Below are 23,258 nucleotides of genomic sequence, written 5' to 3' on the forward strand. Positions count from 1 at the left end.
TCATTCATATTTTGACTTTGTTTATGGAAGAAATGGATGAAGGACTTTTTTGACCATCAAGTACAATTTTGACCTGCAAATCAGAACTCACTGGGTAGTGCCACATCTGCTGGGTAGTGCTGCATCCACTGGGTAGTGCTGCATCCCATTCTTGTTTGAGCCGGAATCCAGAGATTCATCCAGGACACCTACCCCTCCTTGGTCTTCCACGACCAATTGCTAGCACACATATTGGCTCAATCTTGTAAATATTTTTCATGAAACCCTCCACTTCCATCTATCCCCACTATCACCAACCTGGACCGGGCTACCATTACTTCCTGCTTTGGTGACCACATCAGCCCTGTCAGGGGTCTCCATGTTGTACTCATTGTCCCCCTCCAGTCAGAGTGATTGTTTATTGTTCCTTGTTAAAGTCCTCTTCAAGAGTGAGAGAAGTTGGGACGCCTGGGTGGCTTAGCGGTTGAGTGCCTGCCTTCAACTCAGGGCGTGATCCAAGAGTCCCAGAATCGAGTCCCACATTGGGCTCCTGTGGGGAGCCTGCTTCTCCCTCTGCTTGTGTATCTCCCTTCTGCCTGTGTTTCTCATGAATAAATAAAATCTTTCTAAAAAAGTGACAAAAGTGTCACATCTTTAATACAATCACCCCAAGAAAAAATTGAAAAGACAAATAGTTCTTCTAATTGCTCCACCAGATTATAGTAGCTTTATTGGTATTCAGAGTCTGTGGGGGAAAGAAACTCTCTTTTTCCCCTAGGTTGGACCCTGGGGCCTCCAGTAACTGTGCTTCCTGGCTAATAGAGAATGCTCCTGTTTGCTGAAAGAAGGACAAGACAAAGATTTGCAGAGAGGACCAGAGAGGAGATGTGCCAGGGAGTCCTGTTGGCATCAAATTCTCCATTCCAATCTCTAAAGTTCAAAGATAACTTTGAGCAAGGAAGCTTCCCAGTTGTGTGAGCCAACTTTTTTTTTTTAAGACCTGAGCCAAAGGCAGATGCTCAACCGCTGAGCCACCCAGGCGTCCCTAACATTCCTTTTCTTGATTTTGGTTTCATTTAAGCTAGTGTGAGCTGGGTTCCTGTTATTTGCAACCACGAATGTAGTGAGTATGTCCAGACGCATTCTTCCCTTATACTAGAGGAATCTCCAATCTCCTCTACTCCTCTCACTTCCACAAATGTCTCACAGACAACAAGAATGAGCATCTGCCAAAGGTCCTCCTCCGCATGCCACCCAGCCCAGTCCTGAGGCAATTTGCAGGAGGATGCAGCCACATTGCCAAAGATGGCTCCCTCTTAAAGCCCCACATGAGTTCTTGGAGATCCTCATACAAGCTCTCTCCATCCTCACCCTTAGTCTAACTCTGGACCCTCCAGTCCTCCTAATGCCAGGAAGGAAATGTTCTTGAAGTTGTAGAAGCAATCCAGAGAACTAGGTCTGTCTATCCTCCAAGCTGCTCTGGGACCAAGCACAAAGTCACACCCTCAACATGGTGGTGCTTTCCACATTCTACCTTCTGATAAATTCTCCAATGGTGATGCCAACCACAGCCTTGCTTGGAGGCCTTCGACTCCAAATCTCTCAAAAAGGAGGCAATATCTCACACTGTCCTGCCATGATGGCAGGGCTTTTCAAGCTGGGGGTTGCACACCACATTGATTAGTGAAATTGAATCATAAGGTTGTGATCAGCACTTTTCAAGTGAAAGAATCGATGTGGGCACATGATAAAGGTAAGTAGTGGTTCATTAAACTTGTCTTTCACCTATGCACACACATATGTTCATACACACATAGAAAATACACAATGTGCACTGTAGTGCAATACAAAATATATTTTACTCTTTGAGTCATAGTCACAAACATTCAAGAGTTTATCTCTTTCTTTGCCAACCACTCACACACTTCATCCTGATTCACTTCAATTTGTCAGCTATTCAGAGCAGGGATCACTCAACTATTTTTGGTCAAGGGTCTCAGAGCAAATATTTTAGGCTTTATGGACCATCTGGTCTCTGTTGTAATTATTCATCTTTGCATGGAAGCAGTCATAGACAATAGGTAGCTGTGTGCCAATAAAACTTGATTTATAACAACAGGCCATGGGCTGGGTTGGCCATAGTTTGCCACCCCCTGATCTAGAGTCTCCTCTGTGCTAGCTCCTGCCATAGATAAAGCCAAGCTGCTCTCTGCCCAAAAGGGCAGTCTGAACATAAATGTAAACAGTGATATGTATTTTTAAAGATATATTTTGTGAAAATGTGAATCCCATGAATTTGAAAGCACGTAATATAAAAATAGCAGTACTGCCCTGATTTATGTGCAAAATTTTAAAAAAAGCTCTCCTGAGCCCCATTTTCTCAGCTATAAAATGGGATCACATGAGTTCCTATTTCATAGGATGCTAGAGAGAATTCCAGGAGGCTATGTAATGTAAAGTGCTCAGCACCATGCGTGGCAGGGGAGGTGCTCAGGAAATATCAGCATTTATCAGTAATGTCATCAATGACTGATTGTTTGTTCTGCCCCAGGTAGAAGGAGGTGTCTGCCTCCAATCCTGGCCAATCCTGGGCAGCCCGGGTGGCCCAGCAGTTTAACGCCGCCTTTAGCCCAGGGCCTGATCCTGGAGGCCCAGGATCGAGTTCCACGTCAGGCTCCCTGCATGGAGCCTGCTTCTCCCTCTGCCTGTGTGTCTCTGCCTCTCTCTCTCTCTCTCTCTGTCTGTCTCTTATGAATAAATAAAATCTTTTAAAAAAATAGCCAATACAAAAAAAAAAAAAAAAAAGAATAGCCAATCCTCACATATCAGAGTGCCCACAGAACCATCTGTGGATGAGCCGACACAATCTCAAAGCCATTCATGGAGTGCTACATTTGGTTGTGCTGCCCTCTGTCTTCCTCTGGCAATTGAACCCCTACTCACTTTCTTGGGGCTATGCTGGCCCATAGATAATTTTGGATAATTTTGATAAAAGATCCAAACCAACGCCAAAACAGAACCTTCTGTAACAACAGACATATTCTTTATCTGTGCTGATTTGGCACCCGCTAGGAAATCTGGCCACTGAATCCTAGCTGTCTGTGGCTGAGAAAACATTTTGAATTTTATTTCTGTTTGATTCAAGTAAATGTAGAGCCATATGCAGTTTAATGGTTACTGTACAGGATGACACAGAAAACTATTTCTGAACTCCTCAAACTCTTAGCACCACTGCTGCTATTTGGAACCAGAACCTTCCTTGTAGAGGGAGGTGTCTGGTGCAACATAGGGTTTGGAGGATCCTTGGCCTCTATCCATTACCTGCCAGTGGCAGCAACAGGTTGGGACAATCAAAAGTATCCACAGATACTTCCCAAACGTCCCAGGTTGGGGCTGTGTAGAACTGTCCCCTGAATGAGGAACCCTGGTCAGCTAGGTAACCTTTCTGGTGAGAGGTGCAGCAAACCTCCACTCACATACTTCTCTGGGGGTTAGGAAGGTGTGGGTCCTGGCTGAGGGCTCTGTCACATGCAAGTTCACTGTCCCTTTCCAGCATGTGCTTTCTGGTGGAGCATCAGGGATGAGAGGTGCCTGAAGGCTGTCTCACATTTGGGGCAAGGGTACAGTTTCTCTGTGCTGTGAATTTTGCAGTGATTGTTAAGGGTGGAGCTGTCACTGAAGGCTTTCCCACACTCAGGGCACATGTAAGGCTTCTGTCCGGCATGCATCCTCTGATGTCTCTGAATGCTTGACCTGCACCGGAAGGCCTTTCCACATCCCTCACACTGGTAAGTATGCTTCTCTCTGTGGCTCTTTTGGTGCTTCAGAAGGGCAGCCCTGCGGCGGTAGGCTCTCCCACACTCTGGGCATTGCTCTGGGGGGCCCCGCTGGTGCACCCTTCTGTGTTCCGACAGGTGGGAGCCGTTTCGGAAGTACTTCCCACATTGCTCACACTGGTAGGATTTTTCCTCCTGGTGGATCCGCTGGTGCTCAGAAAGATGCGAGTTGCATCTAAAGGCTTTCCCACACACTTTGCAATGGTATGGCTTTTCTCCTGTGTGGATTCTCTTGTGCTCTGTTAAGGAAGAACTGCGGCCAAATGATTTCTCACACTCACTGCACTGGTAGGGCTTCTCTCCAGTGTGCACCCTCCGGTGACGAGTAAGCTTCGTGCTCTGCTTGAATGTTTTCCCGCACTCCTCACATCTGAAGGGCTTCTCCCCTGTGTGAGTCCTGTGGTGGCTGCTCAGTGTGGAGCTGCTGTTGAAGGCTTTCCCACACTCTTTACACTTGTAGGGCCTCTCTCCAGTGTGAATTCTATAGTGTGTGAGGAAGTAGGAGCTGTGCCGGAAGTGCTTCCCACACTCATCACATCTGTGGGGTTTCTCTCCTGTGTGGATCCGCTCATGCTCAATGAGGTGGAGGGTCTGGTTGAAGGTTTTTCCACATTCTTTACATTTAAAGTGTGCCTTCCCCCTTTGGATTCTTGGACGACCTTGTCTCAGAGAGCCTGGTGCCTGTGTTTTTCCATGAATATCTCTTTTGGGGGTCTTCTTTCCTTGAGAGGTGCTCTGCGATGTTGTCATCGGTGGTGGACAACTCAGGCATCTCCTCACGGCCGTAGATTCATGCCTTTTCTTTCTAGGGAGAATTTTTTTGCATGAGTCTGAGGCCAGCCTGGGGCCAGATTTTTGCCTGCTCCTCAGTGGCCTGTCCTCAGTTTCCAAAATCCTTTCTGTCCTGGAACCCCTTTGGACCACTTCCTTTGCCTTTCCCGGGGATGGCCTCATAGAGATGCCTGGCTTTGGAAATGTCTTCAACACAAGCCTTCTCTTTTTGTCTGAAAAGGAATCAGAATGTAAATCTCTCTCTTTTTTAGCGCTATTGTTTTTATCTTTGGCTGAAAATGTATTGTTGAGTATAAAAAACATACAAAAAAAGCACATGAATCATAAGTGCATGGCATGATTAGAATTCACATCATGCGGGATCCCTGGGTGGCGCAGCGGTTTAGTGCCTGCCTTTGGCCCAGGGCGCGATGCTGGAGACCCAGGATCGAATCCAACGTCAGGCTCCCAGTGCATGGAGCCTGCTTCTCCCTCTGCCTATGTCTCTGCCTCTCTCTCTCTCTCTCTCTCTCTCTCTGTGACTATCATAAATAAATAAAAATTAAAAAAAAAAAGAATTCACATCATGCCACCAAAAAAAGTGGTAATTATGTGAAGGGATGAAGGCATTTTATAACCTTATTGCCATAATCATTGCATAATATATCCACGTATCAAATTATCATGCTACACACCTTAAGCTTATACAATGTTCTATCACAATAAGCTCACACAATCCTACCCTAATAAGACTGGAAAAAGAAAAGACAGCCAGCTCAAATGAAATGGAAATGAAGAAGGAAAAAGAATCAGTGAGAAAACATTTTGGCATGGAAAATCAAAAACAAATCCTGCATCAGAATAATTACTCAGAGATATAATTCAGGAAATGTTCCATAAATAAATCAAGATCTATAGATTGAAGGAAAAAGGGATACAGAATGTTCCATACTAAATGTAACTTTTATTAGCTATCACTTACAAAGAACCCAGCGCACTTGGACAGCCATGCACAGAGGAATGGTCAGTTCGTATGTTCCCTCATCACTAAAACGATGTGATACTATCTGTAAATAAGTGGAATAATGTGTTTTGTGAGTCTAGTTAGGGGAGGAGAGAGAATCCATAACGTGAACACAGTCATGTGTGCAGCACAAAGATTAAGATCAAGAAACAGAACCCCAGAAGCACACTACCTGAAGCCTGCCCACAGTCCCTTCTCCTTCAATGTCTCTGTCCCTCTCAGAAAATTGAGATCTTGACTTCTAACAGTGGAGATTGGCTTCAGGTTTTTGTACACTATATAAATGCAACCTTGTAGTATGCACCATTTTGTGTCTGGCTTCTTTTACTCAACCGTTCCGTGAAATCCATTCAGATTGCTGCATGCAATTGCAAATCATTCATTTGCATTGCTTGTAGGGTCCCATGTGTGACTATACCACAATGCATTTAACTATTTTATTTTTGATAGGCATTTGGGGAGTTCCCGCTTTGGGACTATTAAGAATTGAGCTGCTATGAACACTGGGGGGTATCCTTTGGTGAGCACAGGTATGCATTTCTGTTGGGAATATACCCAGGGGTGGAGTGACTGGGATGGGAATGTGTAGACATGGAGTTCTAGCCAATGAACCCACGTGCACTTCTGCAAGCAACAATGGAGTGCCAATTGTCCCATGCACTCACCAGCGCTCATGGTTTTCATTTGGTCACTCTGATGGGCATGTGATGGCACAACTGGAAGTGGTTGTTTGAAAGTACAAACTTTTTAAAGAAATTCCTCAACCTGGACAGGTAATAAACACTAACAAAATTGAAACTAGGCAGGAGGGTAGGGGCACCTGGGTGGCTCAGTTGGTTAAGCATCTGCCTTTGGCTCAGGTCACGATTCCAGGGTCCTGGGATGGAGCCCCTCATCAGGCTCCCTGCTCAGCAAGGAGTCTGCTTCTCCTCCCTCTGCCCCTCCTCAGCTTATGTACTCTCTCTCTGTCAAATGAATACATAAAATCTTAAAAAAAAAAATTGAAACTACTTCCGGGAAGTATAAGCCGGAATGAAACAAAGGCATATTATTTTTTTTAATGAAAATACTTGGTTACTATTTTGGATTCTTATTAAAACAAGGTATTATCTTTATTTTTAAAATTTTTTTTAATTTTTTATTTATTTATGATAGTCACAGAGAGAGAGAGAGGCAGAGATACAGGCGGAGGGAGAAGCAGGCTCCATGCACCGGGAGCCTGATGTGGGATTCGATCCCGGGTCTCCAGGATCGCGCCCTGGGCCAAAGGCAGGCGCCAAACCGCTGCGCCACCCAGGGATCCCGGTATTATCTTTATTTTTAAAAGTTATTTGAGAGACAGAGAGAGTGCTCAAGAGTGCACAGAGGGGAGGGGCAAAGGGAGACTAAGCAGTCTCTGCACTCAGGGGGGGCTCAATCCCATAACAAGAGATCATGGCCTGAGTGAAACCAAGAGTGAGATGCTTAATCAACTGAACCACCCAGGCATCCCTAAATTCATGCATTATCTTAAAGAAAAAACTCTCTCTCTATTCTTCTATATTCGTGAGGTTCAGAAGCTGATGGGGGTTGGTTTGCTGCCCAGAAACATCCTGTTGTTTTTCTAAGTCAACAGGGGGCTACCCAGTGGTGATAATCTTACGGATTTAGGTTGAGTGCCGGACCAGCATGCAACAAAGAACTGCTGTAAACATCTTTGTAACCAGGAAGACATCAACCCATGTATACAAGGAGGAAAGTGAACAGATGCTGTCTGAAGCAGTTAAGGGAAAATGAGATCCCAGGAGGCCAGAGGAATGGAAAAGCATTCTTGGAAGGAAGCATGCCCTGCAGCCTTCTCCCTTCTCCTGCTGCCACTCGTTGGGCTTTTGGGGAGAAGCTCCTGTGGAGGCTGCCACGGTAGCTCCTCCTGCTCACCTGTGGAGATGCAGCTCCCACTGATTCCAGCACTGCCTCGCTGGGGAGCTGGAGGGATGTCTCTCTCCTTGACACAGGGCTCATCTCCTTGCTCTAACCTGGTGATCAGCTTGGGTTTGAAGAACCAATGCCCTGCTCCACAGAAGAAAAGAAGTTCTGGATGCCCCCCAGACCCAGATTTGCACAGAGAAGTGTGTTTCTATTTCTGCTCCCAATTCCAGAGTGTGGGTCCTACCCCTGCCCCCAAGCAATTCTCTCCAACACTGCTGGGGTCCTATAATTCAACTCAATTCTGACACTACCTACCTGGAGGTGGTATCCCATCCCACAGGTGGAGGGCTCAGTCCCACAAAGCTGATCCCCTCCCCCAATTCAGACATCAATCACAAATCCAAGTTGTCACTGGTACCTCTGACTGGCAGGCTATGGATCAGAGGTTGCAATGATCCCCTTCTTGGGTTTGATGAATTTGCTGGAGCAGCTCACAGAACTCAGAGAAATGTTTTACTCACAAGATCACTGATTTATTATAAAAGGATAGAACTCGGGAACAGTAGGTAGAAGAGTTGTCGAGGGCCAGGTGTGGGGAAAGGGTGTGGGGCATCCATGCCCTCTGAGGCCACCTCTCTCCCCGGAGCTTCACTTGCTTACCAACCTGGAAGCTCTGCAAACACTATCATTTGGGGGTTTTATGGAAGCTTAATTACATAGACATAGTTGATTAAATCACTGGCCATTGGTGACTGATTCAACCTCCCTGGAGGTCAGGGGTGAGACCCAAAGTTGCTTCCCCTAGCAACCAGCTCTCATCCTGAGGGGTTTTCTCAAAGTCACCTTACTAACATAGCAAAAGATGCATTTATCCCTCTCACCACGTAAGAAATTCAAAAGGCTTTAGGAGTTCTGTGCTAGAAACAGGAGGGAGACAGAATATATCTTTCTCATTATAAATCACAACATCACAATGATACAAAGACCCTCCAGAGGAAGCACAGGGCTTCTGCCTCACCAGCCTCCACCTCCCCCATCACACCTGCCCAAATTCCTAGTAAGGGGTACACCTGCAATTCCCAGAGAGCAGAGCCCACCCTCAAAGAGGACGGCACCAATCAACCTCTTCCTGTTGCACTGGCCACTGTGATTGGCTTAGCAGCAGTCATATGACTGAAGCCAGTTCTAATGGGAGCAAAACTCAGACTTTTGGAGGGAACACCAATACCAATCATTCTACCACTTCTGTTGCAAGTGAACTACATTGAGGGCCTATTGGTGGCCGCTGGCAGCTGTCTTGAGACCATGAGCAGAGCCAGTCTTAGAATGAAGCCACCAACCCTTAGCGCATGGGACCAGTCCTAGGGGTAAGCTCATCCAAGTCTTCTGAACTGTGCGACTTGTCCTTACCCAAGGATGCCAGGTGCCCATAGTTCTCCAGCATCACATCTCTGTATAGGTCCTTCTGCGCAGGCTCCAGCAGCTGCCACTCGTTCTGGGTGAAGTACATGGCCACATCCCTGAAGATCACAGGTTCCTGTAACCCAAACCCCCATTCCTATTCACCAAGGGCCTGATCCTTCGTTTGGCCCAGGACACTAGGAGGAAAGCCAACAGAAGTTTGGGATGTGTTCAGAGCTCAGTGTTGTGTCAGCTTGCAAATAAGGCCTGGGCTCTTCCACCCTGCCCCATATCCAAACCCTTTGCTATGTGGCTGTGCAGTGCATTCCTGTTCCAAACCTTTACTTGGCCTTGGAGCTTGCCGTGGCCAGTGTGGTGTTGTTGGTGGTATGATAGAAGCAATCAGCACTCATGTCTTTCTTGTGCCTCTACTGCCTCCATGAGTGAGGATGTGCCCCAGCTAGTCTCTGGAGGATGAACGATATGTAGAGCAGTGCCAAGTCACCCCAGTCCTCTGAGAAAAGCCACCCCAGGTCAGCTGACCAGGCACCTGTCCAGCAGCTGTCCACCAGGGTCCACCAGGCATGTAAAGGAGCCCAGCAACACCAGCAGAGCCACATAGCCAAATCCTTATTGCTGTGTGCTCCTGATGTTCTGTGTGTTTGTTGTTGTTCACACACCATTACTGCAGCCACAGAGCACACTCTGAGTGTTCACGTGTGATGTGAAGAGATGAATGAAGGGATGCTATGAATGCTGAAAGTGGCCCTTTCACTTACCAGTTGTATGGCCACCTGGGAATCTCTGTTTTCACTGAGTTAGGTTGATACCACGACAGTTAAGAGCATAGGCTATAGGGTCAGACTGCCTGGATTCGAATCTTGGCTTGACTACTTAGTATGTATGACTTCAGACAAGTGACGTGAACTCTGCACCCCCATTCTCTTATCTTGAAGATGGAGATAATACAGTACCACATCCTAGAGTTGTGAGGCTTAGGTGGATGAAAATAGGTAAAGACATTAGCTCTGTGCCCAGTACATGCTTGGTGCTCAAGAAATGTCAATTATTCTAAATACATGTTTAAAAGGGGAGGAGATGCTAGTCAATGGGAGAAAGGATTGCAGGCTTGGAGAGTAGCTTTATTCACTCATGTGCTCATCACAGCCTGGCGCTGGGATAGATTAACATAACAGACCAGGTCAGTGGTGGACATAATATCCATTTTTCTTTGCCATAATAATGGAAGCTACAGTTGAGCCCAGGATTACACAGCCAGACTACTTTTCCCAGCATTCCTTGGAGCAGAGGCAGTCACGTGGCTATGCTCTGGCCGATGAAGTGCAAGCAGAAGAGAGGCGTGTCTTCTGGCCTTTGGCTTTTGAGAAACTAAGCACGTTCCCCTTGGAATGCCCCTGAATGTGGATGGGCCACGCGGGGCAGAGGCACACTCCCGGGCTGTCCACACACTGTCACGGTGAGGAGTAAGTAACGTCGTTTGAGTGAAGCAGCTGTGTTTTGGACTGTCATGTTACTGCAACCAGACCCGTGTGGTTAGAGGTCTCCAGCCCCAGGCTGGGATACGGAGGGCCACGGGGCACAGGTGCAGAGGGCGTAGGTGCAGAGGGGCCTAGGGGCTGTGGTCGCAGAGATGCGACCCATGTCCATTTCCTGAAATGCTAGGAAAGGCTACAAAGCCAAGGCCCTGCAGAGCTGGAGCCACGGTGTGCAAGGAGGAGCCAAAGCAAAGGGAGCAGCTGCAGGGGGAGAGAGCAGCAGATGGGACAGTGTTCACTCCGGGGGTGGGGTCTGCGCCCCTCAGTGTGGGAGCCAGGCGGGTGGCTGAGGACTTGCCTTCCCGTGCCTCAAATCTCCACATCTGTAAAATGGGAAGAATAAAGAGTAGTGCTGCCTCCTGGGACAGGAGGAGTGTGAGCATTCAAGGGGATAGTCCAAGAACACAATCCGTGACAGTGCGTGGCACTTAATAAGGGCTGGAAACTCAGCTGCTACGACTCTGCCTTGGCTGGTTTCTTAAAACTATCTGCTTTCCTACTAATGTAAACGCTGCTTTTCCAACATGAAGCACCAGGCTGGCTTTACTGGCTGTGAGGCACAAAAGGGCCACCAAGGTTGTGCCTCCTTTTCTTTGCAAAACCAGCCTTCCCTATTCTGGGTTTTCTGAGATCATCTGCAGGACAGAGCATTCTTTGCTGTGGATTACAGGGTGCTGAGCAGCATCCCTGGCCTCTACCCTCCAGATGCCAGCAGTACCACCCCTCCAGTGGTGACACCCAAACATGTTTTCAGCCATTGCCAGTATCCCCTGGGGGATGAACTGTCTCTGACTGAGAATCACTGCCTTGTCCTACCCTTCTGTCTTGTGGTTGCATCACATAGTGATAATGACTCTGAAGAAAATTAAGCAAGGGGAAGGGTTAGGGAGTTATGAGGAGGAAGTGAGCAGGGAGGCTTCCTGGAGGAGGCAACATTCCAGCAGAGGTGGAAATTATGAAAGAGAAAGGCAGGAAAGAGGCAGCATCCCCAGGAAAACCATCCCTCATGGGATGGGGCCATATTCCTGCCACCCTAGGGTCTCTGCTGGGCAGAGAGGGTGGCAGATGTGCCTGACCTCTCTGAACTGTGGGGCCCTCTGGTCAAAGGGAGAAGGCTTACCATGCTCCAGGCCGGCAGGGACCTGACTGGTATTCTTCCCTTCTTTTTGGAGAGCTTCTCTGAAGTAGGAGCAGGCCTCTGAGAAGGCAGAACTGGGAAGGAAGAACGAGTAATGAGGTCACCCTGCCCTCTGTGCATATGGAAATGCAATAAAATCTTAATAATGAGACCATAAGAGCTAACATGGATCAAACTTGCTGTGTGCCACATTCTGTTCTAAATACTCCACAGGTATTTTTTTTATTTGGTTTTTCTTTTTTTAAAAAAATTTTATTTATTTATGATAGTCACAGAGAGAGAGAGAGAGAGAGAGAGAGAGAGAGAGAGGCAGAGACACAGGCAGAGGGAGAAGCAGGCTCCATGCACCGGGAGCCCGACATGGGATTCGATCCTGGGTCTCCAGGATCGTGCCCTGGGCCAAAGGTAGGCATCAAACTGCTGCGCCACCCAGGGATCCCCTTATTTGGTTTTTTATAATAACCTTTGGCTACTATCATCATCCCACTTTACAGATGAGGACACATGTACAGAGGTTAAGACACTTGCTCAAGGTTGCACAGGGGTACCCTTAAGACATGCATTAAATTGCATCCCAAAGGTCACGAGGGAACAGGCAGGAAATGTCAGTGAGTGAAGGGGCTGGGGTAAGACAACTGGGGGGCATTGGAGTCTGTGGAGGACTGCGACACCCATGCCGAGGAGGAGGTGAACCAATGTGCAGCTGCCTGGGAGAATGCCAGCTGGAAAATAGTCCAATTTTTTTCAAAGAAGCCAGATATCTAGATTTAGAGTGAAATCTGATATTTAAAAGCTGGCAACTGGGGCACCTGGGTGGCTCAGTTGGTGAAACGTCTGCCTTCGGCTCAGATCCTGACCTCAGGGTCCTGGGATCAAGCCTTGTGTCACGACTCTGCTCAGTGAGGAGGCTGCTTCTCCCTCTGCCCCTCCCCCAACTCCTTCACACGTGTGTGTGCCCTCTTTCTCTCTCATATAAGTAAATAAAATCTTTTTTTTTTTAAATAATAAAATCTGGTAACTCATTAAATATTGTCTTACAGACTCCCACGTGGCCACAGGGTCTGGAAATTGGTCTCTCTGTGGAGGACCATTTGGCCGTACTGTCCAGATTACACATGCACATGGCCTTTGATGCAGCGAGTGCTTCTTTTGGACATCAACTCATGGAAGTGGTCCCCCATGTGCAAAATGACCCAGCTATAAGCCTATTTGTAGATGGCTGGTCATCATCCCCAAAGCCTGGAAATAACCCAAAGGCCCCCCTGCAGGGATCTGGTTAAGTAAATCAGCGTGCAGCACAGACAGACAGCAGGCTTCCACACAGCCAGGAAATGCACTTGGCACCTCGGGGGTAAGCATCACCCAGACTGCCAGGATTCAGATCCTCACATGGGCAGATCACTCACACTTCTCAGTCCTCCAGTTTCAAATGTGCAAAATGGGTCTAGTCACTGTTCCTATCTCACAGAGTTATAAAGCATAGACCAGCAGATGCAAGGAAAGCAGCTGCGAGCTGAGTGGAACACAGTAGGTGCTTTATCAGAGTTAAATAAAACAAGACAAAACAGGAACCCGAAGAGTCTGCTATTACTGGTGTGTGTAAAAAGAAATTATTCGTAAATATATAGTAATAGATACATGGGTGTTTTCATGAGTGAGCATAGAATATTCTGGAAGGCCATACATGAAGCAGGAAAGTCGCTGCTTCTGCGGAAGGAACTAGGAAGCTGAGGAAGGGAGAGGCCAGGTCAAATTTACAAACAGTGAAATGGATACATCTCAGGAGAGTAGTTTCTAAGGTTTTCAACATGCCTATGCCTGTGAATGAAACTCCTATTAGATACAGACCATTATCCTTGTGCCTGCTTAAATTCTGTCCATAAACAAAACTTTCCAATCAAGAAGTCAAATTACATGGAACAGGTTAAGAGATTATTTAGTTGCAGGGCTAGATTCATATACACCCTCCTAGCATCATGTGGTCCACAGCAGGAAATCCCACCGGGTTGTGTATGGTCTTGATCTTGACTCCCGGGATCACCAGTGCTCACATATGTGAGAGGCAGAGAGACCAAGACCAAATCAATACACTAGAAAATACTAGAGAGTGACAGACATCAGGATCAAGACAAATTAGGTTGGAATGAGGGCAAATCCTGGGGTAATGCTTCAGCTAGGACAGTCCAGGGTGGCTTCTCTGAGTTGCTGATGACTTAGTCTTGACCTTCATTTTGAGAAGGAGATGGCCAAGTGAACATATGAAGGAAGAGCATTCTGGGGCAGGGAAACAGCACGTGCAAAGGCCCTGAGGTGGATGTTAAAGGCAAAACTAGGAGGCCAGGGTGGCCAGACCTCCTTAAATTGGAGGGAAAGAGAGAGGTATGATGCAGTCAGGCCAGTAGGGCCCCTGTATGGAGTTTGTACCATTTTCCACATTGAGAGGTCTGCCCAGACGTGATTCTCATTTTTATAAGATGGCTTGGCCTGCTGCATGGGGAACAGTTTGAAGGAGGCAGGAGTGGAAGCCAGGAGGCCACCCAGCACAGAGTAACAGTACTTTGGGCCGTGTTTCTTCCTGGATCAGAACACAAGAGTTCTGTGAGGATATGAGGGAAGCACAAGAGTTTCCTGAGGATATGAGGGAAGGTGGTTTCTTAGATTTTTCTTAGATTTTAAAACACAGCATCACAACACTTTTTGTGTGTCTAGCTAATCTGTCTGTGAATGGTCACAGTCCTGAGCACCTCTGCCCACGAAATGAAAACATACATTCATGCAAAAACCTATACTTGTGACAGCTAGCACCTGGAAACAACCCAGATGTCCCTCCAGACATACAGCCACATCACAGAACCTCACTGAGCAATAAAGAGGGATGAAGTGTGTGTGCACACAACACCGTGATGGCTTTCCAGGGCACTGTGCCAAGGGGGGTAAAGCAAATCTCAGAAGGTAGGCACCAGATTCTGCCGATACAAGTTTCTCAAAATGACAGAGTCACAGGGACGGAGAGGGTCTGCCACAGCCAAAGGGGGCAGAGGATGGACAATGAGGGGCAACTTCAGGGAGATCTTGGGGTGATGGGACAGTGTGTGTGTTGATGTGGGTGATAGTTACACTCAGCTACAAACATGAGAACCTGACCCTGGAAAACACACATGTTGTGTCAGGATGGGCTTCCTAATTCACTGTTGTGCTATCGCTGCGTAAGATATGGCCATCTGGGGAAATGGGATGAAGGCCCATGGGAACGTCAGTAGTCTACTATCATGGCAACTTAACGTGAATAAGAGTTATTTCCACATGAAAAGTTTTAAGACAGGAAGAATCCCAGCAAACCCAACAAGCCCTCCCTCATCCAGGCCAAGCTGCCAGCAGGACTTGATCCACTGCCACCCATCCCCTCCACTGTGTCCTTGGGTCGGACCTTCATCATCTCCCACTGAGATGACTCCATGGCCCCCTGAATGGGAACCTTGATTGCAGGGCACAGCGAGGAGCCCAGATTGACTCTGGCTCCCAGAACACACCCCTGCAGGCTCTGAGCAGGGCTTCATCAGGATCCATTGACATGATATCAGTGTGGGGGAGATTCCATCCCGGGTGCCCTCTGTACCCTCCTGCCCAGGACCAGCCCATGGAGCTGTGTCTCCAGTGTGTAAACCCTCCCACCATCACTGAGCCTTGGCAGCCTGCCCCCCCCAACGTGCCCACAACTTTCCACCCTTTATGTCTCTTACCTCCTATGTTGGGCAGCCCGGCCTCCACCTCCACGGCACCCCTGCCCTCCATGGCACTGAGATGCAGCATCCTGGGCCTCCCTGGGGGCAGAGACCTGAGCAGTCAGTGTGTGGGCTGTAGCAATGGATGGGCCGGGTTCTAGTCCTAGTGCTGCATTCAGAAGTCAGGTGGTCTTGGGCAGGTGATGTCACCTCCCCAATTCTGTGTCATCAACTGAAGGGAGTGTTAGCCACACCTCCCTCCTGGAGTTGCCTTCTAGACCAACTGGATGGTTTATGGAGAGTGTCTGACTGGTGCCTGGCAAGGGCATGGCCGGGGCTCATACGGATTGGGGCTTGTGATACAAGGTGCTGGCACTCTGACGGTGAAGCTTGGTTACCCAGGCATCAAATGGGCCTCTGGTGCCCAGCATACATACAGCAGGCACTCAATAAATGTGACTCTTGGGGAGCACTGGTGTTGTTGTGTTTCGGGCCCTGTTCTAAAGCTATCAGGCAGCCTGATGAAGTGCTTCAGAGCTGGACCTCACCTCGCCTGGCATGATGCCTGCCCTTCTGACATAGGAGCCTTGTCCCAGGGGGATGGTGAGGATGAAGCCACCGGTCCACAGGACCCCTGGCCACAGCCCTGGGGAGAGGCCTGTGCTGGTCCACCCCATCAGCCCTGGGGTCCTGGGCCCTGGGCCTGAGCTGGGCAAGAAGGCCCAGCAGTGAGGCAGGGCTGGAGGGCAGTCTCTCGGGAGATGGAGAGAGGATTCCAGCCTGTGGTCACCAGCTGTGAGAGCTCTAGCTGGCCACATTTCCTAACAACAAGTTCACAGCAACTGGAAATTTGAATTTGAGAGAAATGAATATTTTTTTAATATATGTATATCCCACACACTGCATGGGATATGACCATATTAAAAAAATCATTTTTGGGAGGTGCCTGGGTGGTTCAGATGGTTAAGTGTCTGCCTTCAGCTCAGGTCATGATCCTGGGATTGTGGGATCAAATCCTGCATTGCATAGGGCTCCCTGCAGGAAGCCTGCTTCTCCCTCTCCTTCTGCCTACAGCTCCACCTACTTGTGCTGTCAAATAGATAAATAAAATCTTTTTAAAAATAATTTTTAAAACTTACTTGAATAAATTTTTTCTTTTTTCAAAAAAATTAGCTCTATGCCCAACATGGGGCTTTGACCTCTGAGATCAAAAGTTGCTAGCAGGGATGGACAGGCTCAGAACTTCATGCTCTGGAGCAACAGAGGCAGGGCCCCTGGCTCCATGGATCAGGGACAGTTGGGCTATGGGGGCCCGGCATGGGAGGATCATCAGACACACCATCATACCTGGTACCAGCCGATCCCCTAACAGAGTGACCTGAGGGTGTAGGTGCATGTGCACACACACACACACACACACACACACACACACATACACTACTGCTCTCCTGACCTGCTTCTAAAACTCCCACTCACTCCTTCAGACTTCGAGAACAACCTGGAAGATAGGACCCCTGCTGGCAAATGCACACACAGGCACCTGCTCAGCCCTCAGGCACACAGGGGCGAGCACACACACAGACACGTGCCTCTGAGGAGGCCCATCCTGAAGCTCCAAGTCCCCCTGCAGGACACACAGATGCCCTGCCCTCTCTGACACCCAGGGCCCATGCTGGCTCTCACCCCGGGGCCCATTCCCCTACCCCCGGGGGAGCCCTCCTGGTTGCACACTCACTCAGGGCTCTCTCCCAGCCCCTATGCCAGGCAGGGTGCCCACAGAGACTCACTGGAGGCCCCGACGCTGGTTTGCAGGTGCCCAGAAGCATCCTCTCTGGATGCCCGCAAATGCCTCCTAGGGGGTCCTGCTCCACTTCCCCCAAAGTCCCCTCAGGGCTGGCCCCCGGTTTTTACATGCTGCAGCTGGCCAAGTCAGTTACCCTCATCTGACCTCTCTAGCATCCTGGAGCTAACCTGCCCCCCATCAGACCAGCATGTTTCAAGGTCTGGCCCTTGTACCTCCCACATGGACCTGTGCTCCCCAGGTGGTCCTGGAGAGAGTCACCATAGGAGCAGTTCCAGCATCCTCTCCCTTACATTTTTCTCCCTAGCAGGGACAGAGGAAATCTTTGAGATCCAGAGGCTCAGAAAGACCTGAGCATGCCAGTGGCCCATGGGGCTAGTACCTGGTCCTCTGCTTGACTCTAAGGCACACCTGCCACACCTGCCACACCAGCTGAGTTTCTGGGCATCGGAGTCCCCTGTGTCTCCCCAGCCAGATCCCTCCCTGCCAGCGCGCATCCTGCTGGGCACCTCCTCCCAGGCCCAGGGTGGCGGGGCCTCAGCGCTTCAGCAGTAAACATGACTGCCTGCCGGGTGGAAGCAGCAGCCATGGGACTGCCCCCTATGCCCGGGGTCTGAATCACAATGGCTTGCTCCACGGCAGCTGGTCCAATGGGCACATGCTGGGTGGGTAGGCTTGATCAGTGTGCTCCTTGGAGCCTGTACGGATCAGGCTCAGGAGATGCCCTGGGACCGCCCTGGTGAAAAAGTGCGGGAATGAACAAACTTACGTGTTCAAACAGACTCGGAAACACAGATTGGGATGCCTGGGTGGCTCAGCAGTTGAGCGCCTGCCTTCCGCCCAGGGTGTGATCCTGGGGTCCCAGGATCAAGTCCCGCATCTGGCTCTCTGCATGGAGCCTGCTTCTTCCTCTTCCTGTTGCTCTGCCTCTCTGTGTCTCTCATGAATAAATAAATAAATAAAATCTTTAAAATTAAACAAACACTAAGACACACACTCAAATACACACACTCAACCCTCACCACAGACACACTCAGATGCACACAAACTCCCACAGGCACAAACTCCCTCAACTACACAGACATGCTCTCAGAGCCACAGAGACTCCCAAAGTTATACCACCACACAGACACAGTCTTCAATCACAGCAGCTCAATCATACAGAGGCAGGCACGCTGACAGAGCAAACACAACCTCACATACACAACCATATATACGCGGAATGAGGTACACAACCAGACCTAGTCACGCCCAAAAGTCAGACACAAACTCACACACAACAGGATACACACAGTCTCACACAGTCATACCTTGGCCACACAACTGGACAAGAGGTCACGACCCACCAAGATGCACAGACACACGACCACACATGTTAGGCTACACACAAGTGGCCGACTCGTGACATGAACTTACACCCCCACAGGGATCAGATGGCAGGTACCCGGGTTCGGACACCACGAGACAGAGGTGCGGGCAGACATTCTGACACGGAGCAGGCAGCACGTGCGCAGGGCGACAACCTGCACCTGCCGCAACCTCGGACCCGCGCTGTGTGGGTCTCCCGCGCTGGCACAGACGTGGCTCCACGTGCCCCGGGTCGGTCACCCCCACCCCTGCACACTCACTCACAGCCGCCCCGCAATACCCAACCATGGCGGGGTGGTGAGGAGCGTACACACACCTCTCCCTTCCCCTAGCTCCTGGTCCTCTCCCGCCGCGAACTCACTGCGCCTGGTACAGCCCGCCTTCTCCCGAAGCCGTCTGAGGCTGGGCGGAATTCAAACCCCGTTCCAAGTGTGCGCGAGCGCCGCCCACCAAACTACCAGTCCCAGAAGGCCCCGCGCCTTGTCACGCCCGCCGCTCCGTGTCCGCCAAGGAGCCCAAGTCCGAGAGGCGCGCGAGGATCGCTGGGAAATGTAGTTCTGAGACCGATGGGGGCGGTGCCCGGCGCTCCGCCTACATGGGAGGTGTTAGCGGGGAGGTGGCAGGAGGTTCCATTCCTCCCACTGGACAGCGGGGAAGGTCTGGGTTCCCGCAGAGGGAAGGAGCCTTCTGGGAGGGGTGGGCTTCGCGCTCTGCCGCCCATCCCTTGACCTGGCCGTCCAGGTGCAGAAGGGTCCGCAGCGACCCCACCTCGAAATTTCCAGCATCCCTCCGCAATCCGGGGAGCCAAGATTAACGTGTGCTCGATGAAAAGCAAATTAATCAAACAAACACAAAACCCCTACTTTCAACAAATTTTACTTTTTGTGGCTTTTATATGAGAGGAACATAAACTTTTAAAACCAGTTTGTTGCTTCTGTTGGAAAAATTTAAGCTCTGGGTATTTGGTGATATTAAGAAGTTATTTTCTGGCGCCTGGGTGGCTTAGTCGGTTAAGCGCCAGACTCTTGGTTTCAGCTCAGGTTTTGATCTCAGGGTGGTGAGATGGAACCCACTTAAGGGCTCCCAGCTGAGTGGAGAGTCTGCTGGAAGATTCGTTTCCTCCCCATCCCCCATTTGCTATCAAATAAATATTTTTATAATTTCTTACATTATTTTAGGTTAGTGATTTTATATATTATATATATATTCAGTATTTATCTTTGATATATACTGGGACACAAGGATGGTTTAACGACAAAAAGATGGTTTAACATATGCAAATCAATAAATGTGATACACAGCATTAATAGACTGAAAGATAAAAACCACATGAAAATCCCAGATGTGGAAAAAAACATTTGACAAAATGCAATACCCTTTCACTATAAAAACTCTTGACAAACTGGGTATAGAAGAAACATATCTCAGCATAATTAAGGCCAGATGCAATAAGTCCATAGCTAACATAATATGACCAAAAGAGGTCAAACAAAAGCTTTTCCTCTAAGATCAGGATGGAGACATGCATGCCCATGCCCACCACCCCTATTCAATGCCTTACTGGAAGCACTAGCCAGAACAATTAAGCAAGGACAAAATAATAAAATAACAAAAAGCACCCAAATCGAAAAAGAAGATGTAAAATTGTCTCTGTCTACAGATGACATGATCTTTTATAGAAATACTAAGGATTCTACAAAAAATAGAACTGTTAGAACTAATTCACCTATTTAATAAAGTTGCAGGATATAAAATCAGCATACAAAGAATCAGTAGCATTTCCATATACTAATAAAGTACTATCCAATAAAAAATTAAGAAATAATTCTATTTACATAACAATCAAAACAATAAAATACTGAGAAATAAGTTTATCAAAATATCTATACACTGAAACTATAAAACACTGATGAGAGGAATTGAAGACACACATAAATGGAAAGATATCCCATGTTCACGGGTTGGAAGAATTAATATTGTTAAATGTCCATTCAGCCAAAGCAATTCTCAGATTCAATGCAATCCCTATAAAAATTCCAATGGCATTTTCACAGAAATAGAAAAAAATCCTAATATTTATAAGGTATCAGAAAAGACCCAAATAACCAACACAATCTTGAGAAAAAAAAAAAAACCACCAATGCTGAAAGCATGACACTTCCTGATTTAGAAATATATTACAAATCTACACTAATAAAAACAGTATGATATGGGCATAAAAACAGACATGTAGACCAATGGAACAGAATAGAGAGCCAGAAATAAATTATGCATCTTTAGTCAACTGATCTTCAACATAAGTGCCAAGAATACGTAATGGGATATGGAATTCTTTTCAATAAATGGTGCTAAGATAACTGGATATCCAAATGAAAAAGAATGAAATTGGACCCTTATCTCACATCATGTACAAAGATCAACTCAAAATGGAATAAAGACTTAAACATAAGATCTGACACCATAAAATTACCAGAAGAAAACAAATGGGGCACCTGGGTGGTTCAGTTGGTTAAGCATCTGACTCTTGGTTTCAGCTCAGGTCATGATCTTGGGTGCTGAGATCGAGGCCCCTGTTGGGTTCCCAGTGGGGCTCTGCTCTCAGTATGGAGGCTGCTTGAGATTCTTTCTCTTTCCTCTCTCTACCCGTCTGCTCCTCTCATGCTCACATGTGCACACAGAGAAACAAACAAACAAACAAATAAATAACAAGAGAAAATCTCCGTGGTCTTGGCAATGTTTTTTTGTTTGTTTATTTTTTTGATGTAACACCAAAAGCACAAGTAACAAAAGCAAAACTAATTAAGTGGGATTGCATCAAACTAAAAAGTTACACAGAAAGTAAACAATCTGTAGAGTGAAGAGAACCTATGGAATGGGAGAAAATATTTTTTAATCATACATCTGACAAAGGGCTCATGTCCAAAATATACAAGGAACGCATACAATGCTGAAAAAATAGCCAATTTAAAAATGGGCAGAAGTTCTGAATAGATATTTCTGAAAAGAAGACATACAAAGGCCAACAGGTATATGGAAAGGTGCTCAACATCATTAAATACCAGGAAACTGCAAATCAAAACCACAATGAGATAATCACCTCATATCTGTTAGAATGGCTATTATCAAAAAGACAAAAGATAACAAGGATATGGAAAAAGGGAACTTTTTTACACTGTTGGTGGGAATACAAAGTGTAAAGCCACTATGGAAAATAGAATGGAGTTTAACATTGCATGATCTCACTTATCTGTGGACTATAGGAAAAGTTGAACTCTGAAGTAGAGAATAAAATAGTAGTTGCCAGTGGCATGGGGAGTGTAGGGGAAATGAGGGTACAAATTTTCAGTTATGCAGGATGAATGAGCTCTGGAGTTCTAATGTACAGCATGGTGGCTAGAGTTATTAATATGGTATTGTATATTTCAAATATGCTAAGAGAGTAGATCTTAAGTGTTCTCACTGCAAAATAAAATGGTAACCATGTGATGTGATGGATATGTTATAAATAACATAATCAATATCTTGATTGTGGTAATCATTTCACAATGTGTAATGAATTTCAAAGCATCACGTTGTACACCTTCAAATAACATAAACAATTTTTATTTGTCAGTCATCTCTCTTTGAAGCTGGAAAAAAAACAAACAGAAAGGAAACACACAGTGGGTGTCTGGGGGTAGGGTGTGTAGCTGTGGTAGGAATAGCAAAAGTAACCACCACTTATGGATGAGTAGCCAGGCTATCTGAATTTCTTTGAACCATGAAAATAACCCCCTTTTACAAATGAGGAAACTGAGGTCAAAAGGTTTAAAATATATACCCACAGTAACATAGTGGGCCAGTGACAAAGTGGGGATCCGATCCCAGGAAGAATAAATCCAGAGCCCAAGTCCCTGCTCATTTAACATTTACTGAGTATCTATTATGTATGCCAGGCACTGAGTTGGGAAACCAAGCAGACGGAGATCCCTGAATTTGTGGCATTTCCTTGCTAATGTAAAAGAGAGACAGTTAAACTAAGAAAGGTAAGTAGTGAATCAGATGGTAGAAAGTAGTATTATAGAGAAAAATTAAACAGGGGTTATGTGGTGGGTGGGACGTATATTTGAGAGGTGCTACAATTTCACAGTGGCCAAGTAATGTATCCCTAAAAAGATGACATTTGAACAAAGCTCTTAAGGAGCCCAAGAAACAAGATAGACTGATATCTGGAGGAGGTATGTTCTCGGCAAAGGGAACAACTGGTGCAAAGGCCCAGAAACGGGTACATGTGTAATGTGTTTGAAGAATAGTGAGGAGGACACTGGCTGGACACTTTTCTGTTGCAGCAGCAGAAAACAGCTGACCCTAGGAAGCCTATTGGGGATTTGGTTCAAGAGGGCCCCTCAACCCTTTGTCCTAGACCTGAGGGACTGAGTGGAGGTGGGTATCCCTTCACGTCCAGAGTCACTGCCTGGAGAAGTCTGTTCCTTTCATCCAGGACTCTGCCCAGAGTAGGGGCAGGGAAAGACTCCTGTTCCCTCTCTCACAGGTTGGTTGAATGATAGTTGCAGACCACTGGGACTCCCTGTTCCTGGCCTGGCTGAGGAGGGTAGGGAGAGGGGCCTATGCCTAGGGCTCACTGTTCACTAGCACCCCCGGTCATTGCCAAGACCCAGAATACCCCTTGCTAACGTAAAGAGACACAGGGGTAAAGGAGTGGGATTGGAAATGTGTCCCGAGGTAGGTTTAATGCTCTGCTGTGCACGTCTGAA

At 47.5% G+C, this 23,258-nt stretch overlaps 1 protein-coding gene across 1 annotated transcript; it reads right to left on the reverse strand.

The window, feature by feature from the left end:
- Positions 1–3,301: 3,301 nt before the first annotated feature.
- On the reverse strand, positions 3,302–18,039 carry LOC121484448 (zinc finger protein 883-like). Its single transcript, XM_041743730.1, has 6 exons — positions 17,906–18,039; positions 15,354–15,434; positions 11,596–11,687; positions 8,929–9,055; positions 7,509–7,659; positions 3,302–4,806 (listed from the first exon to the last, which is right to left on the reverse strand). The coding sequence occupies exons 2-6, from the start codon at positions 15,421–15,423 to the stop codon at positions 3,516–3,518; spliced, it is 1,731 nt and encodes a 576-aa protein (XP_041599664.1). The 5' UTR covers positions 15,424–15,434; positions 17,906–18,039; the 3' UTR covers positions 3,302–3,515.
- Positions 18,040–23,258: the final 5,219 nt, after the last annotated feature.

This window comes from Vulpes lagopus, chromosome 2 (genome assembly GCF_018345385.1).
Source record: "Vulpes lagopus strain Blue_001 chromosome 2, ASM1834538v1, whole genome shotgun sequence".
Lineage (NCBI taxonomy): Eukaryota > Metazoa > Chordata > Mammalia > Carnivora > Canidae > Vulpes > Vulpes lagopus.